This window comes from Penicillium daleae (genome assembly GCF_028827525.1).
Source record: "Penicillium daleae strain IBT 16125 chromosome Unknown utg000008l_segment0_segment0, whole genome shotgun sequence".
NCBI lineage: Eukaryota > Fungi > Ascomycota > Eurotiomycetes > Eurotiales > Aspergillaceae > Penicillium > Penicillium daleae.
This window is the reverse complement of record NW_026623156.1, coordinates 2,187,164-2,214,708: the sequence shown is the minus strand read 5'-3', so window position 1 is coordinate 2,214,708 and position 27,545 is coordinate 2,187,164. Positions and strand designations below refer to the sequence as shown.

Below are 27,545 nucleotides of genomic sequence, written 5' to 3'. Positions count from 1 at the left end.
TACTGGACGGAAATTTGCTGGGAACATAAGTTTGATCGAACCGAATTACACAGCTTTATGCTTTGAGGTAAAATGGAAATCACTTTTATTGGAGGCCCATGTACATAGCTTAGATGTGTAATCCACTACTTTGAGGCGAATCCAAGACCATCGGCCAAGCCAGCAACTATCTCGTAAAGGGCCCAAGCTCCGGGATCTGGAAGCTCCTGGCTCGAATCCTCGCCAACATATGTTGCTCGACCATATTTCGCTTTGAGATACCTCGTTCCCTCGGCTTTCTCCGCTGCAACCTTCACTGCCGAAACGAGGTCATTTGTTCTGGAGAACTCCTCCTGGAATGGAAGGAGCACATCCATGACTGTCCTGTCTCCTATCCTCGCTCCTGTGTGCGACTTCAAAGATGTAACCGCAGACTCGAGAGCAGTTGCGTAAAACCTTGGCGAGCTTGAGTTTATTTTGCCTTCGGACGCATTTCTCCTCAAAGAAGTTAAAAAGGCTGATAGTAGAACTCCAAAAATTGCCCCAAGAGTGCCGCCCATGTCGTCCACACCCTGCAATATGGAATGTATGACCTCAAGCACGTCGCCAGATTTTGTGCAACCCTTATCGACTCTTCGTAGGATAGATTCGGCCAAGCCCTGGACAGCCTCACCACAGTCTCCGTCTCCCATAACCATATCCCACTGTGTCAAACTTGGTTCCGCTGCGATGGCTCTCTCGCATGAGGTCCGAATGGCAGTTTCAAGGAGCACGGAGTCGAGTTTGATGCTAGGAGAGCCACCGACGGGTCCATTTGCTTTCGCATCGAGATGGTCCAAAGTTATTTTCTGTTGAGAAGAAGAGGGACGGGTAGTATTGGGCCATGAGACCGCGGTCGTAGCACTGTCGAATTGGCGAACCAGGGTAGCAACAGTCTCATTCGATTGCCGAGCTGCGGCTGTCAGGTTGCATAGAGAGATAGAGAAGCCAGGTGCATTGAGAGATGTCTCGAAAGCGCCAAACAGCGTTCTGTAAGGCTTGATATTCCATCGTGAGCTCAATTGGAGTTGAATTTCATCGGCCAAGGCATGTAATTCGAGAACCGAGAGGCCTCCGTAGTTATTTACTAGCAACCCGATTTCATCATTCTGCTCGAACTTGACAAAACCTCGCTCTGTATCGGATTCGTCACAAAGGAGTTTGAGACACCGCCCAATCAAATCCTCAACCGATGGGACTGGAGAAATGTGAACTTGGGCAGGTTCATTGTGAATGCCGGCGCCAATTACGACCACATCGTCCGCAAGAGATGATTGCTGATTTCTACCTGGTACATGGCAATGGTCAAGCGCAGAAGCGATTGTGACTGTGTGTCCATTGACTGCTTGTCCCAGGGCAAGACACTGTTCAAAGGAGTAGCCTTCCGCGGCCGCGGCCCCAATAATCTTCATAGCTACGGTAGATTAGATATATGCGTCACAGGGAAAAACTGTGGAAGGCTTACTAAAAACATGCCCAGGGAGACCTCTTCTGCCCATGTGGCTGTTCTTGCTTCTTCCGATCGAGACGTCGTCGGTGGCATGCAGAATCGCGACGTTTTCGACAAACCCTTCAGCCTTGGCTCTTTCAGCGGCTAGACCGAAGTGAAGACGATCACCAGTATAATTGGTAATCAACAATATAACTCCCTTCTTCGACGGGGCCATTCGAATTGCAGCGAGAATTTGTTTCGCGCTGGGGGATGCGAAAATATCACCACAAGCAACTGCTGCGAGTAGGCCATCACCGACAAAGCCACTCCACGCTGGTTCGTGTCCTGAGCCACCTCCACTGATGATGCTGACTTTTGAATCATCGTGAAAGGCATTTGCAACGACTCTTTCCGCATAATCCAAGGTCAAGTGGTCATTCGCAGATACGAGAGCTCGTAATGCTCTCGGAACCAAAGAATTCGCGCTCGTGGAGGGAAAATAGTGTTTGCCAGACATGATTCAACGTACACAGCGGACTCGCCGACTGGAAATCGATCGAGTGCTGGAGAAAAGAGCGGAATATTTGCACACGTCAGCTTTTAGTTGACATTGGGACGGGTTCTTAAATAATATTCATGCCCGACACGGTCTCGGGTCGTGGCATCGACAGCTTCATCATGGGATCTTCCGAATTTGGTAATTCCGCAACTTCAAAATTGAGCGGGTGTTTACAGGCTAAGCTAGCAAAACTAAACATTTACAGTACTGACAGCAGTTCTCTCGTCACGCGCGCTGTCCGTAAAGTGAATCTCCCCGGTTAAAGAGGCGCGAACTAAGCCAACGGAGAAAACGGAAGAGCTAATCAGAGTTCCAGAATGCTCGGCAAAAATGGAACATTTTCCATCTGCCCCCACTTGAAGGGACGGAAATCCTCGACTCGAGGTTATTTACCCCAAGTTCACTTCTCCCCTGAAGTTGACCCCCACACATTTCTATGTACAGTTAACAGGAAGGTACCCCCAAGCCCCATACTCAAATTCCATTGCCAAGATCTTTCTCGGGAGACCGAAGACGGAATTACCGCTTGACCAACCAGGGATCTACAAAAAAGCTTCTAGACCGCTGCAGGGTCTACTCGCCCAAATGGGAATCGGACTATGCGAAGTATTGCTAAATCACTGGGCGGTGCTGGCGACTGGATGTTCCATGGATGTTCCGTCTAAAGCTGGAAGCTCTGTCCAAATCTGTACTCGTTGATGAACATGCTAAAAGTCCATATCGTTGTCTCCTACTGTACATCCGGTTTTCATCTTTCGTCTTCCCCCTACAGTTTTGACTTGAAATCACTACGTCTACCTGCCGACTCGAACATGAAGTTTCTAGCCAATCTCCCCACAGAGCTATTATTGGAAATCTCTGACTTTCTCTCATTTGTTGACCTTGCCTGCTTGTCGATTTGCAATCATCGACTCCATGCGATATCTCTCAGTCAAATCAGCAGGCTACCACCTGTGACATGACACGACAAGATCTCGATATTGAACCGACTAGAACGAGACCTTCCAGGATACTTCGCTTGTGAAATCTGTTACATCCTTCATCCCTATGACGGATCTTATAGTCTCGACCTGAGTGAGTTGCTCAACGAAAAACAATTCCGATTCCCCTGTCTCCTAGGAGGCAGTTGGTATGCGATCAAGCGACGCCTAAGGACACACTCCTCTTGTGATCATTCAGAGAATCCTTTTACTTTCCTTCACCTTAAGCTTGCGATGAGGGGGTTTTCCCATGGCTCACAGTCTGGGATCACCACTGATTCCTTGTCCTATACGCAAGTCTACCGCCACCCTCTACGATTCCACCGCTTTGCACCGTCGTCCGACCCAAGCATAAACATAACTTCGCTGTTTTCACGCGAAGCACAGATATGTTATTGGCCCCGCGGTCTTCTAATCAGGATGCACGATATACTGCTCGCTAGAACAAAGGACGAGTTGAGTACACCGGATGGTTGGACTGACATCGAGGCATATTTTTCTGATCGTTTTGAACTCTGTCCGCACCAAAAGCTTCTTGGCTTTGCAAACCATATTTTGAAGGCCTTGCCTGGCAAAGAGACAGCATCCGTCACCTTTATTGCGCCCAGTGTAATACAGATGCCCAAGTCGAAATTGGCAATTTTGGATTCGAATCAAAGATAGCCCTCGTCATGACAAGGTGGATCAGCCTAGGCCCTGGCCATATGGAAGAGGACCCACTGTGGGCAACTCGTACGGGGCTACGACCTAGGACGTTCTATAATAATGAATCGGTTGATGACTCGGTTGACTTAATTGACCCGGAATACTTGCTACCAGTTCATAGCCCTCGTCTGTGTTTCGAACGTAATGCGCCTCATTCATTCGAAAACTTACGGTCTCGCAATCTCTTCTATCTCAAAGACGAGCAATATAAGAATGGCACTCGCACGCCTTTCATTGCAGCAGCCGACCGGGATCTTTGGTATATCCCATGCACTCGGCCTTTGAAGCAATGGAAAACAAGATTCCCGTGGTCCTTACTAAACCTTTATTGAGAGACCCGGCCGCCGCGAAAAGCAATTAACAAAAGCTTCTAACTCATCGCTCAACTAAACGGAGCAGCAGTCTGAGCCAGGGCTATGGGAATGACAAAATTCTCTCCTACCCTGTAGTTCAACTGAATGAATAGATACACAGTTTAATTGTTGACCGTCAATACCTCGATGAAAATACTGACACTTCATATGGGGTGTGCCTACCGGGATTTTATTTCCTGAATTCAACCTCAGCGCATCAACGAAACAACCACCATAACCAGAGCTTTAGAAAAACTCAGTGGATTTATGGTTAAGAAGACCTATTGATTCATCTAGTTAAGATTGTCTCGACGGGATGCCAATTACCAAGCCCGGCGCTATTTATAATTTACTGTGCATGCTCCAGAATTAGTTCTGATAAATAGTGTGCATGGCAAGAGAAGGCGTTCATGGCAAGAATCAATCTACATTTTTCCTTATCCAAAATTGAATTGGTATTAAAGGACCTGTAAATTTAGCACACCTTCCTGCCTCGAACTTCCTCTGATGTAGAGACTGAGAAAAGGGAAAGATTCTTCCGATTGTCTTTTGAAACGTATTTCTAGATAGTCCGAGCAATATAATTCGGCTTCTGTTTGGAAACTGGCTGACGAGATGATTTTGAATTTCCCTGAGGTGCCTCAAGCTTATGGAATCCAATGGTGCTTAGAATACTGGTACTGAATTCACAGGTTGCTGAATTAGACAAATTTGCTCCAGCTATGGTTACAACCAGGGATTATCAACATGCAACATCCTCCAACAGTCTGGGTTGTTGTGATGATTGACATTGAGAATTTGATTCAATTGGATCTGATCATATGTTTCAGCGCGTTGACTATGTGACGGGTGTTTGATGCAACTTCTAATGTTTTCTATGCCCAGATGTCACCCATAAAGCGGAAATTGATTGTTGGGCTTTGGAAAGTTCAATTTCGTTCAGTTATTTTGATATTTGAAATTCAATTTCCCGGTAATCGGTTTAACATTGAGTGGACAGCAGTATAGCCTTGAAGTGTCAGGCTGTGCAGGCGTCTGACTTTCCCCACCAGCTCTCATTCAAATTGCTTCATAAGGGTGTTCGTCTCAATTTCTTTGGCGAAGTCAACAAGATGAGTTGAATGGCACCAAGGTTTGATTTGCTCCTCCTTGCGAACGATGCTCGAAAAAAAGTGCTCCATTTGATGCGTGGATAGGCCTCGCTAACTTCAGTGCGAGTTGTATCGTGAATCATTTCCCCGAAATTCTTGACGTGTGGATGAATACTAGTGTTATCATAAGTGGTCGCCAGCTGGATAAGTTGACCAATGTACGTGATCGTTCCATCGACTCCCATATCCTCGTGTCGGATGATTGCCTCAGCAACTGCTTCGGCCTGATCTTTACTCGCGCCAAGATCTTGGAGAATATACAGAGCTTTGATACCACCGTAGATGTCGAAGGACATTCGGGTTGCAGTGAGGTTTGCCTCGGCGGTACCGATATCGTGTAGCAGGCATGTCAAAGCCCAAGTCGCCGGGTTTAAAGCCGCCGCTTGCTCAGAGAACTGTTGTTTGGTGATAGCCATTCCTATTCACACATTAGATATAGATCCGTGAGTAACCAGAGTTACACGCAATATCTAAGCTTACCGTAGAAGTAGACTCTCATTGAATGGTTGAAGGTTTCAGGGTGTAGCGCATCTTTTACGTACTTCAATGTCTTCGCGACGGTGGGGTCATCAAATGGAAACTTGATGTCATTAAGAGGCAAAGGCTTTGCTTTGCTGATGAATGACTGGTCGCTAAAGATAGCACCTGCATCGGCTGGCGTGCTGGTCCAGCCATTAGCTGCAACCTCGTCGTGACACATAGCGTGGTGGAATAGCTCGAAAGAATGAAGAAGATTTTGAACGATATTGAAACCCGGTTTGGGCAGTTGTTTTTTCTCGAGGATATAGCGGGAGTTACAGGGAAATAGTGATACCCAGGGATGGGGTGATGACTTTAAATACTAACGTTTCCCCATATGACACACTGCATCATTACTTGAGATATGCACTCTGAATTTTCCTTGGCTTCCGATAGCGCTGTGCCATTATTTGTTTGTCAATCCAGGTTTCGCCACTAATCCACTCAAAGATTTCCCAGGGCCCGGAGGTTTGTTAGGCATGGCATGTGGAGCCTTGCCCGAATAGGAGGTTATCTCATGTGGGGCATTTCCAGATGAGGAGACTGACCAGTACTTTATGATATTCGCTATCCGCGACATCGGCATAAACGGTGCAGTTGTGAGGGAAAAGGAGAAAATCCGGGATAATTATCCAAGTCTTCGTACAGTATCACAGAATGCGATTGGTAAACTGTGGTCGAAGCAGGGAAGTTGTAGTGTGTGGCGCCCAGAGATACAACTGCGAGGATAAATTCCAGCCGTCATTCAGCCGAATCAACAACACATATAAGTATCTATCTGTGCTGACTGCTCTCATAACACAAATTCTTCCTCATTGGTCGTGGCTTATCGTCTTCATCAACGAGCGTTGACTGTTACTAGGCAAGACCATCAACAACAATGATATCCTCATCAAGACCTGCCCTATTCTAGGCGTCATTGGCGAGACCCATCTGAATAAATGGCTAACGGGCATTTCTCCGGTCCAGTGAGTGGTCCGCTAGTGCGTTGTCTACCTACTGTAGGTACGCATTATACCTATATCTACCTGCCATTGGGGTTGAAGGCAAAACGCCAATCAATGCCCAGACGGGAAGTTGGTTTATTACATAATCCAGATCAAAAGCGGATTATTGTATTTCCGACCAGTGTCACTGATATAGTCCGTGATGACATCACGTGTGTCAGCAAGCTGTGTCCAGTTACCTCCACGTAGCCCATGCTTGCGTCGCGACCCATCCAATAAGACCCTGCAAAGTACTTACAACGAGCTTATTAGATGCTCAGACCATGCTGGACATGCCGCAGCCGAACGGTGCGGTGCGATCAATCTCGCGTTCCTTGTTTAAAATGCGAGAAAGCGGGACTAGAATGCCATGACAAAAAACCTCTGAGATGGGTGACAGGCGTGGCGATTCGGGGGAAGTTGCGAGGATTTGTTTTCAAAGACGCCTCAGAGGCATCTCAAGATTCTCGAGCCCCGCGATCGAACGTGAAACAAGTTTCACTCACCTCAGCGAAACGGCTACAAATACTCCAGACCCCTGCCTTTGGCATGCAGGATCCCCACATGTCTAACTTGGATCAACTGTCAAGGTTCTATGTCGATTATTGTAGGCTCGCGTTCTGGCAAAACGGAAGAGAGAATGTTGGGTTACTAATATCGAGCATAGATTGTAAACAAATATGCAAGCTTTACATCCTGTTCGACAGTGACAGCAATCCGTTCCGGAACTTGCTCGCGTTTGGCCTAGAAGACTTGGCTTTGCAGAAAGCTATCGTTGCTCTCGCAGCTCGACACTTTGCCAATACAGGTCACTCATTTGATGAGACTGATGCGGTGATGGCCCCTCGATTCATGCATGCTAGAATGGATGCACTTCTGTTCAAGAAGCAAACTATCCAGGCATTATCTTCGTCACTGTCCCATCCAGGGCCTCGGAAAACGGAATCAACAATGGCCACCATTCTACTTCTCATATTCCTTGATCTTCTTGAATCCGGGATCGACGGCTGGAACTCTCACCTCCAAGGCGCGAGGGGTCTACTCGTCCTCAATCAGTCCCTAGCAGAACCTGTTCAAGATTCTTATGCGAAAGCCGATCCGGGAGATACGATTCGAAATACGAGAAAGTTCATAACTGAACAGCTGTCATTGTACGTGATCATACCCTTGAATATCACTAGTAAAAGATTGTTCTAATGCGTCGCTGATACTACACAGAATCGAAACTCTTGGAAGTGCCCTGTCATCTACGAAGACTGTGTCTGAAGCATTTATCAGAAACGAATGTACGAAGCATCAAGAGTCAACTGTCAGGAGCTTCCTGGGATGCCCTGAATTTCTTTTGAGAGCAGTACAATTCTTCTCCGACCAAAGATGTCTTATTGCTGAATTTAAGCGGGCCGATGGATCTTCGAATACCTCAATCATACGTGACACCGTGATAATGCTTGAGCTAACTGAACGATTTGATTGCCTTGCGTGGGCATCAGACCTCCAGCAACGAGCAGCATCTCCTACGACCGAAGTCGCCATGCTATTTTCGTTGTCACAAGCATACAAAACGGCGACTTTATTGTACGGCAGGCGGGTGCTCAGTGCCTTGAATGCTGAAGCCACCGATGCAACGGATCTGGTGTCGCAATTGCTTGGCCTCATTGAAATCTTGCAAAACGACCCCGTACTTTTTAAATGCCTCCTTTGGCCGACATTCATTGCTGGATTGGACTGTTGGACAGAAAGCCAACAAGCTTTTGTCATGAAATCATTGCGTGGGCTCTGGGACTCTACGAGTTGTTTAAACGTAATAGGTGCCTCGAAACTCCTTCAAGATCACTGGAAACGAAAGGAGCTTCCCGATTCTCTGATGCGTGAGGTCTTCGATGTTGATGGATTGGGTCGTGGCTGGCTCTTGATATAATATTCAGAGCACACTGGGACAAGACTTTGATTGAATTGGTTGCAGGCAGCCTCCAAGTTCACGTTTACAGATAATTTTGTATAAGAATTTGCGTAATTTTCACACGGAGGTTGCAGAACAGTGTGGTCATATTACAGCTGAGCGTGGTCAAAAATTATCCCCCTCCCCCTCTCCCTCCTTTCTTTTTTTCCCCCCTTTTTGTTAGCCCTCCTGAAGTCCAACGTGGTTAGCAAGTTATGCATTAATTAATCCTGTTTATACATTATTATGCAATTAGCCTTCCAATCTTAAAGATGCTTCCTGCATACCAGTATCCGGTATAAATATATTAATGAGCATTCACCACGTCTTTCTTTACTTTCTTTTACAAGTCTTTCTTCGAAGTATAGACTCGGTTAATTTTGTTGCATAAACATCACAGTCGTAACTTATATCGCCGTCTGGAGTCTACCAACATACTTGGTGTTTCTTTCATCAGGGCGAAGATCTCTATGTGACTTGCAAACAAGGGTGGTTTTATTATTATCGCAAGAAGTATATTGGATAATCGCTTAATTCGTATATATGATACGGGGGATCTGGATTACTTGAAGCTCTATGGAAGCTGCTCGTCACAGAAGATTCTCTAAAAAGAGGCTGTGGACTTTCTATTAGATATTCATCTCTTATATTGTTAATTTAACAGATTACAATTAATCTTTGGGTGCTATGGGTAAGTGTGAGTTTCTATTGCCTTTGATATTGTGGATGAGGGCTACCTAGTTACTCATAGCCTCTATGCTGAATGACATCTGTAGACCTGCGGATAGTAAAAATAGTCTCATGTGAGTTGCGAACAAGATCTGGAATAGTACCGGTTGTGATTACGAGTATAAAGATATGCTCGCGTATTCTCCTCAGGACAGATGATCGGGCTCCGCTAATCAACTATGTACATCATGGAAGAGTTGCGCCTTTCTTCAACAAGGCTTGCGCTATATCCTCATGTCCCCACTCCCTGGCCCAGTCCAAGGGTGTTTTCCCATAATGAGTTTTCAAATTGGGATCTGCACCCCTCTCAAGAAGGACTATCACATTTGCCAAGTACTTATTCACCGTTGCCCATGCCAGAGGTGTCATCCTTTTGTTGTCTTGCGAATCGACTACCGCCCCGCTATCGAGCAGGAGTTTGATTAAGGACTCACGCCCATGCATCGCTGCTTGAAATAGTGCTGTATGACCTTGCGAGTCTTTTGAAGGAATATTTGCACCTCTTTTCAAAAGGATCTTCACCGCTGTCTCATGCCCTTCCCATGTTGCCACCAGGAGTGGTATAAAGTCATATCGATCACTCCAGTCGATTGGTGCACCTAGATCGAGCAGCAAGTCCACAAGTGCTGCATCTCCATGGGAGGCGGCCATCGATAGAAGTTCTTTGTCCTCTTTGTCTTCTGAATCGAATATAGCCCCTCTTTCAAGAAGATATCTGGCGACCTTTCTGTGATCGTAAAATACTACTTGCCAGAATGGCGACGCACCTGACAGACTTTTTGAATTGATTGCTGCACCTTTCCTGAACAAGATGTCTACCACCTCTAAGTGCCCCTTTGCTGAAGCCAGTGCAAGCGGTGTTTTACCCTCAATATTAGGGGAATCAACTGTGGCCCGAGCCTTTAAGAGGGCTTTGACAATTTCCCTGTGTCCCTGCTCTGCCGCTATAGAAAGAGGCGTTTGGCCTGTGCCATCCCTGAGTTCGAGACTAGCTCCGTGTTCGATGAGAGCCTTCACCACTGATAAATGCCCTCTTTCTGCCGCTTGTGAAATAGGTGGCCCATGATCTTCACTACCTCTGTTGATTGCGGCGCCTCTCTCCAGCAGCGCATATACCACTGACGCATGTCCATGTTTTGCCGCCAATGAGAGTGGTGTATCCCCATAATCATCTCTGAGATTCGACGGATGTCTTTGGTCTAACAAGATCCTCACAATGCCACTTAGACCAAAGTAGGCCGCAAGATGTAGCCCTGTCATTCTGTGTGGCAATAGTAATCCGCCGTCATTTTCATTGACAGATTCCAAGTACACTTCTTCAGTTGGAGATATTCCTTGATTTCTGAAAGAGCGACTGCTTCACTGGTCAGAAAGTTCCGGCCCACAACATGCCTTGCATGACTTCTTGTTGTGCACATGAACGACATTCGATTTAAACAGACGGTCTCTTGCCGAGGCCGGAAACTGGAATTATCCAGCTGTGCTTGGGTATCTTTTCAATACCTCATCTAAGAGCTCGCGGAGCATGTTGTTCCTAATTTATGTTTTGCCCTGAGGGACGAGACTCCCGTCCGCACGATCAAAGGTGGCTTGTCCAGCTTGCCGCCCATATGAACAAAGCCCCGGGACTGCAAGGACTTGCCAAAGTCATATTGCACGACAGCTTCGGCTGACTTTGTGTTTTGGCTTACCACCACGTCACCGAGTCTGATGTCTCTGATTTTCTTCGTCATCGTCCTCAGCTTCAGAGTCATCTCCTGTAGCCTGTGGTTGCGGATAGTATGGTGCCCCGCCTCCAATCCCAACCATGAGTCCGAATCTACGGCTGGGAAACTGCTGCGGAGCATATCGTTAGCCACAGTGGCTGCAGATACTTTGCCTGTTGCTTCTGAGGGAAGACACGCGATGACAATATTGTGGTTGCTGATCTCGCCCAGAATATATGAATTTCTGTCTTTTGGATCCGCTGCCGGAAGAATTGGATGTTCTTTATCGAGCATGGCTGTAGCTGCCACCAGCTCAGTCTCGGGCAAAGCGCATATCCATCCCACCGTATAATCCCCGTGAACGAAGTGGGGGTTTTCAGACATGCTCGGTCTGTGAATGACATGGACTTAATGCGGGGATGTTTCGAAAGTCGGTTGGTCGTGCAAAGTTCACTCGTGTGGATGATTTATACTTGCAAGGTGTTGACTCGAGCGTTGGAGATGAAGAACGTCCCCCTAAAAAGAGGAGGTGAAGATGGGTGGTTAGCACCCTCAAATAACACATTCTCTCGACACTGAAGACACACGGAGGAGACCAGAATCAGTCGCACGCTCGCTGCGCCAGCCTCATGGGCTAAATCTTGGTATTGACATTATTCGTTCAGACCAGCTTCCCTGACCCACTTGGGCTGGGAACATACAGTATGCACATAGCCACCCCTCGGGTCAGGATTGGGCAAGATCCTAGCAGCATAGGTACTACTGGAGTAGTAGTTATTATTGTGACTCTCGAGGCGGAAATCACAATGCCGGTCTCTGCCATTGTGCTGCCTTTTGTCATAGAGTATTCGATGCTATCAATATCAGCCTAGCGATACTATCTCAAACTAAGCCCCACTAAATGTTTGATAGATATCTGTGAACGCCACTAAGCTCGTTTGCCGTGCCGCGCTAGGTACGGATATACTTTAGGTAACTGATCACTTGTAACTCAAAGTGATGAATCTGATTGTGATAGAGCCATAGCCACTGTGTAGGCGGTGGCGTCGATCGAACCAGAGAAGACCGGATTCGGCCAACAGCCCACTTGCCCCGCTGAGTTGAAGCGATCATCAACTTAAAAAGCTGATCTTGCTCCCGCAACTTCCTAGTCAATCCCTCGTACATGAATGATTATCATTTTTATTACATCTATACCATTCTAAGAACCTGAAACTCACGAGAACACCACCATGGGAATCCTCGGCCACTCCAACCTCGCGCCATTGCCCGAGCCGATCGCCATCTTCGATCAGTTCGTGGCCAAAGAGTCACAGACGCTGATCATGAAAGAAAAGGTCCTCTCCGTCTCTAACGATAGCTTCGAAGTCAAATTGGCCAGTGGGCAGTCGCTTTTGAAAGTTCACGGAGCCTGGGCTTCGCTCTCTGGTCGTAAGAAGGTCGAAGACGTCCAGGGAAAGCATCTCTTTGACATTGTCAAGGAGCATCTACACATTCACACAACCTATGCACTTGAAGACACCCATCGCAAGAAGATCGCAGAGGTTAAGAACAATCTCTCATGTAAGTTCTGTCTTTCGTGAATCTACGCAAGATACAGGGATCCAGGGATACGAGGCTGACTATATCTAGTGCTCGGCTCCAAGGCGACCGCCACTCTCACAGACTCTCAGGGCAAAGCCGTGACGCTAAAGATGAAGGGAGGCTGGTTCGATCATACCGCTGACATTGTAGACGAGAAGAGTGGCCACACAGTAGCCCGCATTGACCGGAAGCTGTTAAGCGGCCGTGATCTTATCTTTGGCCAACAGACGTATGCCGTCGTGGTGGCGCCAGGAGTCGATGCAGCATTGATCGCTGCCTTGTGTATTTGTTTCGATGAGAAGAACAATGAGCCATCTAGCTAAAGGCCGTGTTAGGGCCTGGTACTACAAGACGATCTCTAGAGAGCGCTTGTCTCATGAAATTTTTATGATATTCATTCATCCTTTGTTGGGTTGGCCTCGTTTTACGTGATATTCATGTTCATACTTCATAGGCTTGAGATCTTGTGTCCTGATTCATCCTGAGTAGGTCCTGACAGGGTCTCAACTACCAAGGACCACTCGTTCGGAGTGCTTTTCCACAATAGGTAAGATCTCAGACAGCCGGTTTGGATCTCTCATCAAGGCGGGAATGTCATCGCGAGTACCTGCTAGGATCTGAAAGGGGTCAGTAAAGAACAGCAAGATACAGCACTAGGGGAATAGTCCTACCTGTCGAACTTTCTCATATTCGCATTCCTTGGATTGGTATTCCCGGATCACCTCACGAGTCTCGAAATCAACATACACGCGGGTATCACGAAGCCGGATCAAGACATTGTCTAGGCGCATGAAAAACCTCGAAAGTAGAAGAAGTCTGCCTGGCATCACACGAATCTTGCACGACAACATTGCAATGCCATTATCGGCCAGCTCGTCTTCATATAGTACGACTTCGTCGAAGAATAGGATAGGGTCCGGGCGCTTCAGCAATTCGATAGGAATCGGCTTCTCGGTCGCTTCGAATGGTGGCGCATTGGGACTGAGTGTGCCCTTGTAATCGGTGCTGTAGGACCAGTCGAACGGCTTGACAACCTCCTTGATCCCGTCGTGAGTTTTCTCTCTATTCAAAAATACCTCGTCAGACCAAAAGCGAGCAGAAAGATGTATATCACGGAGAATCCCTTGCATTACCTGCTTTGTTGCCATTCCTTGGAATATGCGACCTGGAGCATAGACTGCCCGGTCTTGTCCACCCTGTCCAGCGCATCAAATGCGTTGAAGTCGATTCCCCAGCCCGTTTTCTCGTGTTCAATCGCAACATGATTGTCCCCAAAGATCATCTCCGGTGGTGCAACGCCCAGCTTCTTTGTCATCTCCTCAATCGGTTCGGCTTTGAGAATGGGGAGCTTCTGGGTGGCGATGCGGAAGCCCCCGACCGAGATCATATGGGGCTTCTTCATCTCGGGGGAGACTGCCGCATGGCCCGTAGGCGCAGCCGAGGGTCTGGAAGCCATGGACAGATCAAAATTAGACCATGTCGTCACGAAGAAAGCGGTATCTTGCGATCTTGGGCTGATAGCGATAGCCCCGCGGGCGCACGGAGAAAGAGGCGGGCCGAGGGGTTGCTGGGGCGACGCGCTGGGGCGGACATCTAAACACCCGTTCCTCTCTTCTGGATCTCCATTCTCCATTCTCCATTCAACTATCCGACCCATTCGACAAACACACAAACTTGAATGATGCTTATGAAAGCTTGAACTACTTTTTTTGCTCCTTTGCCCTTTTCCGACCACTACCACCCACACTTCTCTTTATTTCCCCCCGTCGCTTTCTTCTCTTTTTCGCACCCTTTTCTAGCAATGGCGACCAAGACGCTGGAAGCTCGATTCGAGCACCTGTCCGTTAAGGACGAGAAGGAAACCGGAAGCGACCGCACCTATGGCAAGCATAAGGTAATACAAAGCTTCAATTATGAGACGAGACAGCAATATGCTGACTCGACCTCACTGAAGGGATCCCTCTCGACGGCCGTCTCTCTATCTGGCCTCGGCGGTTCTTCGTCCAACTCCAACCGAGCTCACCTTCTGAAGCTGGCGCTTCAAAACACCAATGACAATAAGGTCAATGCAATGAACGTTCCCCCGTCGCCTGGCAAGGGATCTCAGGGTGCCATTGTGTCTCGAAACACCGACGAGAATGGTGATCAGCGCAGCGCGGCTCCGCTCTACGATCAGCCCAAAGCGCTCCACCTGGGAATGTTTGAAATTGGCAAGCCACTCGGCAAGGGCAAGTTTGGTCGTGTCTACCTTGCCAAGGAGCGATCCTCGGGTTTTGTCTGCGCTCTCAAGGTGCTTCACAAGTCGGAGCTGCAGCAGGGTGGTGTCCAAAAGCAGGTCCGTCGTGAGATTGAGATTCAGAGCAACCTCCGCCATCCCAACGTCCTCAGACTGTATGGTCACTTCCACGACAGCAAGCGCATCTTTTTGATCCTCGAGTTCGCTGGTCGCGGAGAGCTGTATAAGCATCTTCGCAAGGAACACCGCTTCCCGGAGTGGAAGGCTGCACAGTACATCGCTCAAATGGCAGCAGCCTTGAAGTATCTGCACAAGAAGCATGTCATGCACCGTGATATCAAACCTGAGAACATCCTGGTCGGTATTCATGGCGAGATCAAAATTAGTGACTTTGGTTGGAGTGTGCATGCTCCCAACAACCGCCGCCAGACGATGTGTGGAACCCTCGACTACTTGCCCCCAGAGATGTTGAAGCCCGGTTCGCAGGACAACTACTACAGCGAGAAGGTTGACCTGTGGAGTCTGGGTGTTTTGACTTATGAGTTCTTGGTCGGCGAGGCGCCCTTCGAGGACACCCCGGTGATGACCCAGCGGCGAATCGCCCGTGCAGACATGTCCGTACCGTCCTTCGTCAGCGCGGAGGCCAAGGATCTGATCAAGAGGGTTAGTTCTTATTGTGAACGTCAATTATGGATTTTTTTGCTAACTTTCCACAGCTTCTTGTCCTTGACCCCGAGAAGCGGATTCCTCTCGACGAGATTCAGCGCCACCCTTGGATCGTCAAGCACTGTGTGAAGGACCCAAAGCGAAGCTCAGGTTCCTCCAAGGATGGGAAAGCATGATGACCTTTGCATGGTACATTGGTGTTCCGGTTTCTTTTCTTCTTTGTTTTTCCTCTCATTCAGCCTTGCCACACGACATGGTTTCCTGGCGTCGATCGGTGTGCATTATCGGAGTTCTTCTCATTCACGGAGTATAGTCGGGCAGGCATTGCGATATGGGAAATGTGGGCCTTTTAATCTTTGTTTTCATTCGATGCCAATGCAAAATATGGTACATTCAAATCAGTTCTATGGTACAGAGTATTCGGTATGTAGGACGAGTGGAGTCGTAGACGGAAAAGAAACACAACGGCAGGGGAACTTGGTATCATCGGTAAATTTCATCAAAGGGCCTCGTGTCTCGGAAACAGCTGCTCCACACTTCGTTCACCACCTGCTCTGCATGAGCCTCGTCTCGGCAGGTCGGTCGTGCCCTCACAGAGAGGATTGCTCTCCTCCGTACACACTCCTGATGTTGCTGGGTGAACTTCCATTGGCCTCGGCGGAAGAACTCTCGCGCCCATCTGCATTCACCGCTCAGGGAGCTAGCTCGAATCTATAGGTCGAGAATGAGTATAAGACCAAAAAAACGAGGATGGAGATTTCCAACTATATGCCATACCTCTGAACAAGCAGCATGCCGAAGGTTATCTGTCCAGTTGACCTTGAATCGCAAGTGGTCGTAAGCGTGGACCATCTCGTGAGCCATGGTGTCCTCCAAATGGCCCTGATCTTTCATCTCATTGGCGCAAAGAAGGATTCCATACTCAGGGTCGAACCCACCAGCCTTTCGACTCGTGCAACGACGACAGTAGATGTTATGGCTGTGGAGATCGCCTCCAAGCTGGCGGATGTTATCGCTGAGGTAACGGATGACGGGGCCTGTACAGATAAAGATTCAGTCTCTCGATTCCAACCATACACCACCAGAATTCTTCACTCACTGTACTGAAGCAGGTAATCACGTTGGTCCTCGCAGCGCTTGCAATCCGCAGACTCATTTCGCAAGTCTCGCGCAACGCGGAATTGCTCGATGCCCTCGGAGGTCATCTTCCCCGTCAAGATCCGGTAGATATTGCGGAACTGGGTAAACGTATCATCTCCAGCAACATATCCAGTCTCCGGCTTCTCATTTGAAGGTGCAACCGCACCTGGCGACTGAGAATCAGACATCTTGGGGCTCCCAGACTCTTGAACAGCGCGTTGGCTGAGACGAAGAAACTCCGATGGGCGGAGGAAGCCGGCAGAACGACGGGGGAGATGCTCCGATGAAGGCGGGCTTGACGAATCTTTCCCGGAAGACAAACTGCGGGGTACAGCGATCCTTCGCTATTTATTGGAAATTGCAAGTCCAGTGCGTCGGGGGAGGGCTTCTTTTCGTTTTGATTGATTTCCTTGCGCAACCATGGCAGCCCGGGGGCTCACGATTGTGATCAAATTGGGTGCGGGGAAATATATTTTGTGAATGATAACTGCAATGACTCAACTAACATATTCCATGTTTTGACAGGGACGAGTTCAATTGTCGACGAGAAAACACACGAGCCGATCCTCTCAATTCTAACGCTGATTGTCGAGACGGTAGCACGATTGCGCAAAGATGGGCATCGCGTGGTGCTGGTCTCGTCGGGCGCTGTTGGCGTTGGCTTGCGGAGGATGGACTGGGACAAACGGCCAACCCACCTGCCCCGAATACAGGTATGAGTTTGGCCCTGGAGCAAGCAACGGTGCTGGAGCGTGGTGGACACATTTCAATGAGCCGAAATACTGATACGGAGTCGTATAGGCACTTGCTGCCGTTGGCCAGTGTCGGCTGATGAGTCTCTGGGACAACTTGTTCTCACATCTCCGAGTCCCAGTGGCTCAAATTCTTTTAACGAGGAATGACATTGCAGACGTAAGATGCAAATACCCGCTCTCAATGCATGGATCTCTAACCTCCGAAACAGAGGACCCAATACATCAATGCTCAGAATACCTTTGAGCAATTGTTTGACATGGGTGTTGTTCCCATTGTTAATGAAAATGATACCCTTGCTGTTTCTGTACGAGGCTCTCTCTCCATGACCGTGGGACCATCGAGGACCCAACCTAATGCTACCTAGGAAATCAAATTTGGCGATAACGATACCCTTTCAGCGATTGCAGCGGCTACCGTCAAAGCCGACTACCTATTTTTGATGACCGATGTCGACTGTCTGTACACAGCCAACCCGCGAACAAACCCAGACGCCGAGCCCATCGAGGTGGTCTCCGATATCTCGCTGCTGGAGGCCGATGTCTCGTCCGCTGGCTCAGCTCTCGGAACTGGTGGCATGAGCACTAAAATCGTGGCCGCAAAGCTTGGAACTAGTGCTGGCGTAACAACCATCATTACCAAGAGCTCCAAACCCGGAAACGTCCACGATATTGTCAAGTACCTCCAACGGCTTCAAGAGGCCCCCAACGGTGACCAGATTTCCGATATCCCACGTCCTCCCTTGCATACTCGGTTCCTCCCCTCGGATACCCCGATTCAATCCGTCACCTTCTGGCTACTGCACGGCCTGACACCTCACGGTACTCTATACATCGACCAAGGCGCCTACGACGCGATACTAAACCACAAGGCCAGTCTACTTCCCGCCGGTGTAGTCGGTGTCGAGGGACACTTCGCACAGCAAGAAGCCGTGCGACTGGTAGTCGCAGAAAGACCATCGCCAGATGCTTTGGATGGCGACTTTATCCACCACGCGCAGGAACCGCGGGAAGTGGGGCGCGCGCTGGTGAATTATGGTTCCATGGAGATCGCGCTCATCAAGGGCCACCGAAGCACACATATCGAGTCCTTGCTCGGCTGGTCTGAAAGTGAGTACGTCGCCTTGCGGGAGAACATTTCTTTCCACCCGGAAGAAAGCCACCCAGTGACACCATGTCTTACTCCCGCGCTGGAGGAATGGAAATCGCCAAGGTCGCCGCCGAACGGGCGTTCATAACGTTGCATGATATTATGTGAAAATGAATGAAGAGGGAGAGAACATATAGATGTGGGTAAATACGAAGGGACGATGCGAACAGCACAAAAAGTTTCATCACATTGTGATTGGGGAAAACTACATTAGATCATGAAGAATCAACAATTGAAGAGCTGAGTGTAAGCTCAACACTTGCGCTCAATCTTCGTGTCCTCAATTGAACCTAGAGGTAAACAGATGGTCCATGAAGCCTGTATTTAATCCTTCCAACGCTCCAACCATTGCTGCATTCTCTTGTCCAGCGTTGGTGCAGCGGCTGGGGCAGCCTGAATAGATTAGCGGGTTGCTCCAAGACCCGTGATAGGCTCTACATACCGTATTCTCAATATTGTGCGTAGTCCAAGTCAGATACGCAGTGTCCGTGTATTGCACCGTTGGTGCCCCCAGATAAGTAGTGGCAATGGAGAAAGGGAAAGGCGGGTATTGAGGTGTTGGTGATCTAGTTGCGATAGTGGTGCCAGCTCGCTTAGGCATCGGGGCATACTTCGTCAACCCCGTCTGCATTCCGTAGGGAACCGTGTGCTGGTCCACATAACGCTTTCGCAGCTCATTGTGGTCCAATCCAGTGGGGATAGTTGGCGTGGGGAATTGTAGGAAAGATTCTGTCACATCACCGGTATCACTGTTGAGGATTGAGCTGTTCAGGATTGAGGGTACGTCGGCTGCGTCGAGCAGGTTTGCGTCTGCGTCTGGGAGCAAAGGGAGGATGATGAATTGGATTGATTTGACTGCATTGGATACTGTCGTTGAAAAGGCGCCTTTCATGTTGGTTAAGGTGAAGTGTGAGGTAAATCCGGACCAATGCTCCTTGGAATCTGAAGGGACGACCTTGAGGAAGCTGATTAGGGCGTGGTTAGTATAACTGTTATTTCCGTTGTTTGGGTATTCGTGTTCTGGGTGTCTTCGTACTATGCATTCGGGTCATTTCCACCGACGTCCTGGTCAACTCGGAAAGACACGCGGTCTCCAGGCGCGAAGCTGCCAGCGGCGATGACGCGCGTCAAAGACTCCTGTATAGATCTAGTTAGTTTTGTATTCTGCGGGGATCTCGCGCATATTGATGGCAATTCCACTTACATATACACCCGTTGACTCGTCACCAGCACAGAGATAGAAGTCATAACGCCCCGTTGTTTGGCCATCAAAGGCCCAGATCAGACTGACATCATTACGGCCATCAAAAGTCAGACCACTCAGTGTCTGGGTCGATGCCGCTGTAAACAGGGAGAATAGAGCGGGCAACAATCGGTCGAATCTCATACTGGGTTTGTCGGAAAGATTGAAGATGGAGAGAAGATACAAATGGGTCAAGGGGGGTAAATGCTGTCCTCTTTGGCCCCCCTTGGCCCGTGGTATGTAGTTGGTGCATCACCCTGGAGAGGAGTGTCTCATTCCAGTACACTTCCAGACGGGCAAATGATGTGCAGCGCTAAGATAAGCGATAAGATAAAGCCGTGAACCGATAAGCCGATAATGCCAGGTGGTCCGTGCTATCGGGCGGGCCTTTTGTTCCGTCGACTGACCAACTCGCTGCTTTCTCCGTCCGCATCAGCCCACACCATGTCGAGTCAGGCCGGTTGGAACTCAGTGACGGGCATTGCGACCCTGTTGCTGGATGGCAATTTGGTTGCCATTGTCATTGCGATTGTGATTGCTTTTGGTGTTCCTGTGTTTTTGCATCTCGTCTTCTACCGTGCAGCAGCGTCGCCGCCGTCAAGTAACTTCCTCCTGTTGGGTCCCAGCGGAGCTGGCAAGACAGCTTTCACGACCTTGGTAAAGCTACCGGTCTCATTTTTTTCAGTATGAACTTTCTTGCTTACACTAACTTACAGCTCGAGTCCAAATCTTCACTGGGTCCCAAAAAGTCGACCAGTACTCACACCTCCCAGACCTCGACACTCATCACTGTCACTCTGCCCCCGACTGTCCCCACGGCCTCAAACCGCTACCGATCCGTCAATGATCCCTCTCTGAAAGAAGCCTCGAAGAACCCGGTCAAGTACCGCCTACGTGACACTCCCGGCCATGGCAAACTGCGTGCCTCGCAGGGCATCGCCGAGCTCCAGGCTATGGCCACATCCACCGACACCAAGACCAAGCTCCGTGGCGTGATCTTCATGGTCGACACCGCCGCTCTGGTAGACGAGGCCACCCTCCGGGATACCGCAACTTACTTGCACGACGTTCTTCTGGTCCTCCAGAAGCGGGCGCTGGGGAAGGGCAAGTCATCCACGAAACGGGCGGCTGAGATCCCCGTTCTGGTTGCCGCGAATAAGCAAGACCTGTTCACGGCTCTGCCTCCCGGATCGGTACGGGAAAAGCTAGAAGCGGAGATTGATCGTATCCGCAAGTCCAAGACTAAGGGACTCATGGACGCTAGCATGGACAGTGCTGAACTGGATGCCGAGGATGATGACGTCCTGGGCGATGATGATGCCCAGAGTGTCTTTAGCTTCACGCTTCTGGAACAAGTCGGCATTAAGGTTGATGTGACTGGTGGTGCCGTCAAGGGTGACCAGCAGGAGGAGTTTGGCTCTGGCGTGCGTCGCTGGGAAGAGTGGGTGGGCATGTGTTTGTGAGAAAGGAGACTTTTGAAGCTCTTGCTTCCCCTGGAGACTTTCCTTGCTATGATATGCCTTAATACTTCTACCGTTGTTGCTGGTGCAATTTTTGGATCTAGCCTTACCTCTCGGATCGAACATACACTTCTTGTATCTATAATGGACTACAGTTTGTGATCGCTTGGAGCATCACAAGCTCTGCCCTTAGCAAAATTAACCGGATTCCCCGCTTATAAATGGCATACCTACGGTAAAACTCAAGCCAGACTACGAGATCCAAGTCTACAAAGCTTCAGCAATTGCAACGCCTCAGTAAGTCACTGAATGAGTGCAAGTGGCGACAGTCGACAGCTAATAAGCAACCAGTGCACGAGATGGATTCTACTCAGTCTCGGTGCTTCGCAATGGATCCTCCAAACTATCAGTCGAGGAGAGATACGACAGCAGTGTGTTATCAAGGACTCCTGCTGTGGTGACTGCTGTGTCTCGTTTTGGTGCGGTTGCTGTGCTCATATTCAGGAGGAGAAGGAGGCTGAGTTACATACGAGACCTGAGCTTAATGGATATCAGAAGCCAGCTGGTATGTCTTACCCGTGATTAGGACAGGAAGAATCCTGTCCATGGGCATCGAGGGTAGGGCAGGCTTTTGTCAATATTTTGATTTGATCATTGTTTTTGTATTTAATGCTCTCTAGATACACTTCATATCTACAAATCCAGGAGGCAGCTTGCGATCGCTCAATCTGAAGCCCCATCTCCTTTGTGAATTATAATCGTGCGTGTCATCACAAGAGTCTCTGGTATTTCTTAGTATGACCAAAAGCAAGCGATCTTAATTATGGGACAAAATCTTCAAGGAATCTACAAGGGGGAATGAGTATGAGAGTGTCTTGAGGCAGCCCCAGGTCGTCAACTACAGTAAATCCTCGAAACTTGTCGTCCATCTACATTTATTATAGTTCATCATTGGGTACCAACTGGGAAGGTGAAGAGAAAAGTCTTTAATATTATACACCTTGAACCACAATCAGAAGCTATCAAGTCACTTCCCACTCTGCCAATTCTCCCCCAACGTCCGCGCAACCCGATCATCAATCCAATCCTGTATAACCACATTAGCAGCCACCTCCCATCAACAAGAAAATAAAACATACCCACAACTGCCTGCCCAAAACCTCATCCCTCCCCAACCTCGTCGGCTCCTTCACCTTCGCAATAGGCACATAATACTGTCCCCTCGAATCCATCTCACTCACCTCCGGACTCGCAGCCAAATAAACCGCCGTTGCCGCAGCCTCCTCAACACTCTGCCCAAACCGCTTCCCCAACCACCGAATACACGCTCCAATCCAACTCCCCAAATGCTCACTCCACCCCTGCCACTGCTGCGTCACCACGTTTCCCGGGAAATACGAATTAACATACACCATCTTCGATGCGGGATCCTCGTCTTCCAAGAGTCGCCGACTAAGTTCCTTGGTGAAGAGGATGTTGCCTAGCTTTGAGCGGGCATAGCGCCAGACAGAGTCGTAGATGGCGGGCCATTTGCGGGTTGGACGGGTGAGGTGTGATAGGTTGAGGGTGCGGCAGAGTTGGTGGAGACTGGAGGAGGAGACGACTATGCGGGCGGTGCCTGTTGGGGATGTTGAGGTTGCGCGTTTGAGGAGGGGGAGGAGGAGTGTTGTTAGGATTTGGTGGCCGATGCAGTTTGTTGTGAAAATGGGATCTATGCCGTAGGTGTTTAGGGGGGTTATGGGTTGAATGCCCAGGCCTTTGTACAGATCCTTAGTATATGATCGAAATGAATTCACAAGGACGTATGGTATGCTCAGAAGAGAAGACAAGGAGAGGCATACCTGCGTTGCAGACCAGGATGTGGATGTATTCTGTCAGTTTCTTGATCTGCTGCGCTGCGGCGTAGACATCCTCGATATCACCCAGATCGCACTTGACAAAGATGACTCGGTCATCGCGTTCCCCAAGGTCAATTCCATTTCGTCCTCTCCATTCCTCATAGGCGGTGTTGAACTTGTTTTCGCTCCTGGAGACGATGATGACCTTTTCGATGCCGTGGAGAAGTAATTGAGTTGTGATTTCTACATCGGAATAAGGAAGAATTAGATTTTCATGTCTCGGTATATCTCCTTGAGAGGCTTAGACAACGGCTTAAGCCTGCCTTTTCCAATGCCCGCTTGGCCACCCTGGAAAGTTGGTTAGCATGTGATGGGAGGATGAAGTATGTATGTTTCGGCCCTACCGTCACCACTGCGATCTGTCCCTTCAGAGACGGGGTGTCCTGTAACGAGAAATTGTGATACGTAAAGATCCCCGACATCTCGTGTGTAACAATGGATGTATTACTGAGTTGATCGATGTTATCCAAATCAAAGTGCAGCTATAAGCGTTGGGGGCCGATAAGGTGGCACAGATAAGGCGGGATACGTCATACCTGTGACCTCAGAATGCGAGGGCAAAAAAATAGCAAGCATACAAAGTTATCTCTGAAACAGATTTTATCTTGTCCCATGTCAATTCGACGAGGATCTATAGAGGATGTATATTATGTATAGATGCCACAATTTATCCGCGCAGGATGATCTATAAAAGAGTCCTTTCCACCACAAGTTTGTGTTGAACCAGATCGGGGGTCGCCTCACGGCTCCCTACTGTAAGAAGAAACGCCTTTCCCAAACCAAAAAAAAACACAAGTAAAATCATTCAAAAATCCAGGAATGTTGAAACTCCATCCACGGCACGTTGTGTATCTCGCGAAATGCAGGTGAACCCGGTGGTAACCCATACTAGCCCCGGGCAAACAGTCATCAATTATCATTTAAGCGCCATTGGCCTTGCCGTGGTGCAGCATCCAAGTGAGCAGGTCGACCTTGGTCACGATAGCCAGCGGCTTCAGCGCACCGCTCTCATCCTTCTCGGTGACCACGGCCGCACTGTTCCACTCGAAGAAGCGGTTCAGCACGTTGAGGGGAGTGTCCATGGTGATCTCCATGAACTGGCGATGGACACCGGCACCATTGGACCGGCCCAAGGAGCGGGGGTCGGTGACCACCTCGGGGATCTTGGAGAAGTCGAACATGACCTCGGAGACGGGAGTCTTGCCGGTGGCGCGGCCGTGGGTCAGGCGACTGAGAACGTTACCCAGGGTGACCAGGCCGACGAGACGGCGACCGGACGGGGCGAGAACGGGCAGTTGGTCAAAGCCCTTGTCACGCATGATCTCGATGGCGGCTTCACAGGAAAAGGTGGAGGTCACGGTGGTAATGGGCTTCAGACGGAGAGCGCTGACCTTGGCGTCACCCAGGGGGTCGGCAGTAACAGGGGGCTGCTGGGGTTCAGCGGGCTCGGTAGGGAGCTCCGGGAGAAGGTTATTGGCGGCGAGCCAGTCGTCATCAGCGAACTGCAGTAAATAGTTAGCATCAGCAAGCATATTTACGTCAAAGGTGAGTTTTCATACCTTGGAGAGGTAGCTACGGATGCTATCTGGGAGCACAACCACGACCACATCGTCCTTGGCAAACTTGCGCTCCTCATTAGCGTGCACCAGGGCCGCAATGGCACTGCCACTGCTACCACCGACAAGCAGACCCTCCTCGGCGATCAGGCGACGCGAGTACTGGAAAGATTCCTTATCGGCAGTCTTGTACCAGCGATCAACGATCTTCTGGTCCAGCACGTCGGGAATGAAATCATAACCAATACCCTCAACCTTGTAAGGCTCATTGACATGCGGGTCGTTGAGAGCCGCAGGCAGAGCCAGAATAGAACCATGCGGATCAGCCGCGATGACCTCCACGTTGGGGTTGTGCTTCTTCAGGCCGCGGGCGATACCAGTGATAGTACCACCGGTACCAGCACCGGCCACGACAGCCTTGATCTCGCCCTTGGTCTGAGCCCAGATCTCCTCGGCGGTGCCGAACTCGTGAGCATTGGGGTTGTTCACGTTGCCATACTGATCGAGGATGTGAGCATTAGGCAATTCCTTCTGCAGGCGCTTGGCGACACCGATGTGGGACTCGGGGGAGTCAAACGCAGCCTCGTTAGGTGTGCGGATAATAGTTGCGTTCAGGGCGCGGAGGACGGCGACTTTCTCGGCGGACATCTTCTCGGGAAGAGTGATGATGGTCTTGTAGCCTGGAGAGCACGGAGGGATGATTTAGTATGCCCCAAGATGGTGTTGAATTGATGCCAGAAAGTTACTCACCCTTGACAGCACCAACCAGAGCCAGGCCGATACCACTGTCATATCGCCAGGAATTAGCATATGCTTTCCCACTTCAACTTCCGTCACCAGGACCCAGGAATTACGAACGTGTTGCCACTCGTCGGCTCGATAAGAGTATCACCAGGCTTAATGCGACCCTCGCGCTCTGCCTCCTCGATCATGCGCAGGGCAATGCGATCCTTCACACTGCCACCGGCATTGAAGTACTCCAACTTTGCGTAGACGGTTGCATCGATTCCCAAGCTGCGAGGCAGACGGTTCAGACGAACCAAAGGGGTGTTGCCGATGTGCTGGGTGATAGTGTCGAGCGCCACCGGAGGGATGGCGGGTTGAGTAGTCGAGGCCATGGATGCGAGCGGTTAGCATCCAATTGTTGATGTTTAGAGGAGGAGAGGGTGTAAAGGGGAGGAGAGGAGTGTCAAGACGAGAGTGGAAGATTTCGCCATCGTCTGATCGGATTGGGATTTTCCTGCAAGGTTTATCGCCCCGCCCGACGGTAACCGCGGGTCTTCTTTGCGGTGGTGGATCTGGACGGGGCCAGCCACGGCCCGTGTGACAAATGTAAAATCCATTGGGAGAAGAGAGCAGTAAACATCACGAGAGAAGGGTCGGATTATTAGTAGGGTAAGAAGGGCATACTCTTGCTGACTTGCTGACGAATGATTATATGCAGCAATCCCATCTAGCCTCTTCTTAGAGGGGGCCCATTTGCGCCGATCAATTTTGAGCTTATTTAGGCTTGATCAGTGATCAGTGATCAGAGGGGATCATCAATTCAGAGACTAACCCTTTTTCAGTGGTGTCCAATCAACTGCACATTGGACTATCAATCATCAATTGGACTATGTGCCATCCAAGATTTTATCTTATCATATCGGCCCTCTCCTTCTTTTCTCAAGAAGTCCACGTATTTAGCATGCCATGACTCTGAGCATCATTAGCTCATATGGGAACACCTCGATACGAGGCCTAACTTGTCCACTGCGATGCAGATCAAATCCCTCCATGCACTTGAAATTCTCATACCCTTGCCTCGATGAAAAAGGACCCTCCACCCTCGCGAATCGAACCCCCGACTTCTGTGTCACCGTACAAACATTTGCAACACTCAACGATGCTCAGATACTTTATCACGATGCTCACACCGAACAAATACCAAATTTATACAACCACCAACATTATTGAAAGGCTTTAGAAAGAGACTGTTATATACTCTTAGGTCTATGGATTATTTGGATATAAGGAACTTATCAAAACCAGATCAAATTCTAACCACGGTGATGGCCTCTGTGTCTAGACAGCATAAAAGGGGAGTAACCCTCCACCTCAGAAGACCCCTTCCTGGAAGGGGCCCGTCTAGTGGGAAACTCAGCCAGAACTATCATGATTTCTTATACCAATAGACCATAGAGGTGGAGGGTTACTGGGACTGACTGGAACTGGGTTACAACGTCTACGATGTTTGCATATGTGGCGCACCCATAAAGGAAGGCAATGTGAGTGCCGAAGGGCATGGATAAGGCATGCCTCCAGGGGAAGTATGGGAACGGCTTCTGCAGACTTTTTGTGGTTAATATTACGGCCTGCATGGATCAGCCAGTCGCATCCCTTGAAGAGTGAGGACAGGAGAACTGCCACGTCTTAGACCAAGCTTCTGGGTCAGCAGGATATAAGATCGATGTATAGAATAATCATTTTTTTTACCCTCTTTCTGTCTTTAATGGAATTCGCAGGTTCTACAGTAATGCATCGGCTCAAGGGCCAGAATTGAACAGTTCGTACAGTCATTCTCGAAATCGCCTTGACCAATATACACTGAGAAACTCTTTCCCAACCCCACCGCCAAGCCCTTAGCGCAGATCATTTATTGAGCAACCGCACTAAGTTGAGGGCCGTCGTAAATTGCGACTTATATAGTACAGTGATTTATAGCCTAGGAATCAAGGCGCAGACAGCAATCTTACAGCAGGGAATACAATACCCTACAAATATATTTTACCACCATCCTCAAC

At 49.3% G+C, this 27,545-nt stretch overlaps 13 protein-coding genes across 13 annotated transcripts; 5 read left to right on the top strand and 8 right to left on the bottom strand.

The window, feature by feature from the left end:
* Nucleotides 1-125: 125 nt before the first annotated feature.
* On the bottom strand, nucleotides 126-1,967 carry N7458_009387 (uncharacterized protein; the record flags this gene model as incomplete). Its single annotated transcript, XM_056912769.1, has 2 exons — nucleotides 126-1,432; nucleotides 1,484-1,967. The coding sequence occupies 2 exons, from the start codon at nucleotides 1,965-1,967 to the stop codon at nucleotides 126-128; spliced, it is 1,791 nt and encodes a 596-aa protein (XP_056761618.1).
* A 3,149-nt stretch (nucleotides 1,968-5,116) lies between these two features.
* N7458_009386 (cyanamide hydratase) lies at nucleotides 5,117-5,898 on the bottom strand (the record flags this gene model as incomplete). Its single annotated transcript, XM_056912768.1, has 2 exons — nucleotides 5,117-5,616; nucleotides 5,679-5,898. The coding sequence occupies 2 exons, from the start codon at nucleotides 5,896-5,898 to the stop codon at nucleotides 5,117-5,119; spliced, it is 720 nt and encodes a 239-aa protein (XP_056761617.1).
* A 1,078-nt stretch (nucleotides 5,899-6,976) lies between these two features.
* Nucleotides 6,977-8,621, top strand: N7458_009385 (Zn(II)2Cys6 transcription factor; the record flags this gene model as incomplete). The annotated part of the gene is made up of 3 exons (XM_056912767.1): nucleotides 6,977-7,310; nucleotides 7,371-7,854; nucleotides 7,922-8,621. The coding sequence occupies 3 exons, from the start codon at nucleotides 6,977-6,979 to the stop codon at nucleotides 8,619-8,621; spliced, it is 1,518 nt and encodes a 505-aa protein (XP_056761616.1).
* A 936-nt stretch (nucleotides 8,622-9,557) lies between these two features.
* On the bottom strand, nucleotides 9,558-10,631 carry N7458_009384 (uncharacterized protein; the record flags this gene model as incomplete). Its single annotated transcript, XM_056912766.1, has 1 exon — nucleotides 9,558-10,631. One exon carries the CDS (start codon nucleotides 10,629-10,631, stop codon nucleotides 9,558-9,560), a length of 1,074 nt encoding a protein of 357 aa, XP_056761615.1.
* Nucleotides 10,632-12,309: 1,678 nt separating this feature from the next.
* Nucleotides 12,310-12,984, top strand: N7458_009383 (LURP-one-related/scramblase family protein; the record flags this gene model as incomplete). The annotated part of the gene is made up of 2 exons (XM_056912765.1): nucleotides 12,310-12,640; nucleotides 12,710-12,984. 2 exons carry the CDS (start codon nucleotides 12,310-12,312, stop codon nucleotides 12,982-12,984), a joined length of 606 nt encoding a protein of 201 aa, XP_056761614.1.
* A 180-nt stretch (nucleotides 12,985-13,164) lies between these two features.
* On the bottom strand, nucleotides 13,165-14,117 carry N7458_009382 (TIP41 family protein; the record flags this gene model as incomplete). The annotated part of the gene is made up of 3 exons (XM_056912764.1): nucleotides 13,165-13,278; nucleotides 13,333-13,723; nucleotides 13,795-14,117. The coding sequence occupies 3 exons, from the start codon at nucleotides 14,115-14,117 to the stop codon at nucleotides 13,165-13,167; spliced, it is 828 nt and encodes a 275-aa protein (XP_056761613.1).
* A 345-nt stretch (nucleotides 14,118-14,462) lies between these two features.
* Nucleotides 14,463-15,739, top strand: N7458_009381 (aurora family serine/threonine-protein kinase; the record flags this gene model as incomplete). Its single annotated transcript, XM_056912763.1, has 2 exons — nucleotides 14,463-15,560; nucleotides 15,614-15,739. 2 exons carry the CDS (start codon nucleotides 14,463-14,465, stop codon nucleotides 15,737-15,739), a joined length of 1,224 nt encoding a protein of 407 aa, XP_056761612.1.
* Nucleotides 15,740-16,046: 307 nt separating this feature from the next.
* Nucleotides 16,047-16,891, bottom strand: N7458_009380 (mitochondrial inner membrane protease ATP23; the record flags this gene model as incomplete). Its single annotated transcript, XM_056912762.1, has 3 exons — nucleotides 16,047-16,274; nucleotides 16,341-16,600; nucleotides 16,663-16,891. The coding sequence occupies 3 exons, from the start codon at nucleotides 16,889-16,891 to the stop codon at nucleotides 16,047-16,049; spliced, it is 717 nt and encodes a 238-aa protein (XP_056761611.1).
* Nucleotides 16,892-17,123: 232 nt separating this feature from the next.
* N7458_009379 (glutamate 5-kinase) lies at nucleotides 17,124-18,693 on the top strand (the record flags this gene model as incomplete). The annotated part of the gene is made up of 5 exons (XM_056912761.1): nucleotides 17,124-17,160; nucleotides 17,229-17,416; nucleotides 17,505-17,615; nucleotides 17,668-17,763; nucleotides 17,824-18,693. 5 exons carry the CDS (start codon nucleotides 17,124-17,126, stop codon nucleotides 18,691-18,693), a joined length of 1,302 nt encoding a protein of 433 aa, XP_056761610.1.
* Nucleotides 18,694-18,929: 236 nt separating this feature from the next.
* N7458_009378 (putative beta-1,6-glucan biosynthesis protein (Knh1)) lies at nucleotides 18,930-19,992 on the bottom strand (the record flags this gene model as incomplete). The annotated part of the gene is made up of 4 exons (XM_056912760.1): nucleotides 18,930-18,998; nucleotides 19,048-19,570; nucleotides 19,642-19,742; nucleotides 19,810-19,992. The coding sequence occupies 4 exons, from the start codon at nucleotides 19,990-19,992 to the stop codon at nucleotides 18,930-18,932; spliced, it is 876 nt and encodes a 291-aa protein (XP_056761609.1).
* A 300-nt stretch (nucleotides 19,993-20,292) lies between these two features.
* N7458_009377 (signal recognition particle receptor subunit beta) lies at nucleotides 20,293-21,311 on the top strand (the record flags this gene model as incomplete). Its single annotated transcript, XM_056912759.1, has 2 exons — nucleotides 20,293-20,505; nucleotides 20,565-21,311. The coding sequence occupies 2 exons, from the start codon at nucleotides 20,293-20,295 to the stop codon at nucleotides 21,309-21,311; spliced, it is 960 nt and encodes a 319-aa protein (XP_056761608.1).
* Nucleotides 21,312-22,335: 1,024 nt separating this feature from the next.
* Nucleotides 22,336-23,628, bottom strand: N7458_009376 (putative short chain dehydrogenase/reductase; the record flags this gene model as incomplete). Its single annotated transcript, XM_056912758.1, has 5 exons — nucleotides 22,336-22,395; nucleotides 22,448-23,064; nucleotides 23,150-23,389; nucleotides 23,470-23,494; nucleotides 23,551-23,628. 5 exons carry the CDS (start codon nucleotides 23,626-23,628, stop codon nucleotides 22,336-22,338), a joined length of 1,020 nt encoding a protein of 339 aa, XP_056761607.1.
* Nucleotides 23,629-24,126: 498 nt separating this feature from the next.
* On the bottom strand, nucleotides 24,127-25,880 carry N7458_009375 (cystathionine beta-synthase CYS4; the record flags this gene model as incomplete). Its single annotated transcript, XM_056912757.1, has 4 exons — nucleotides 24,127-24,708; nucleotides 24,766-25,442; nucleotides 25,513-25,547; nucleotides 25,621-25,880. 4 exons carry the CDS (start codon nucleotides 25,878-25,880, stop codon nucleotides 24,127-24,129), a joined length of 1,554 nt encoding a protein of 517 aa, XP_056761606.1.
* Between the last annotated feature and the right edge of the window lie 1,665 nt (nucleotides 25,881-27,545).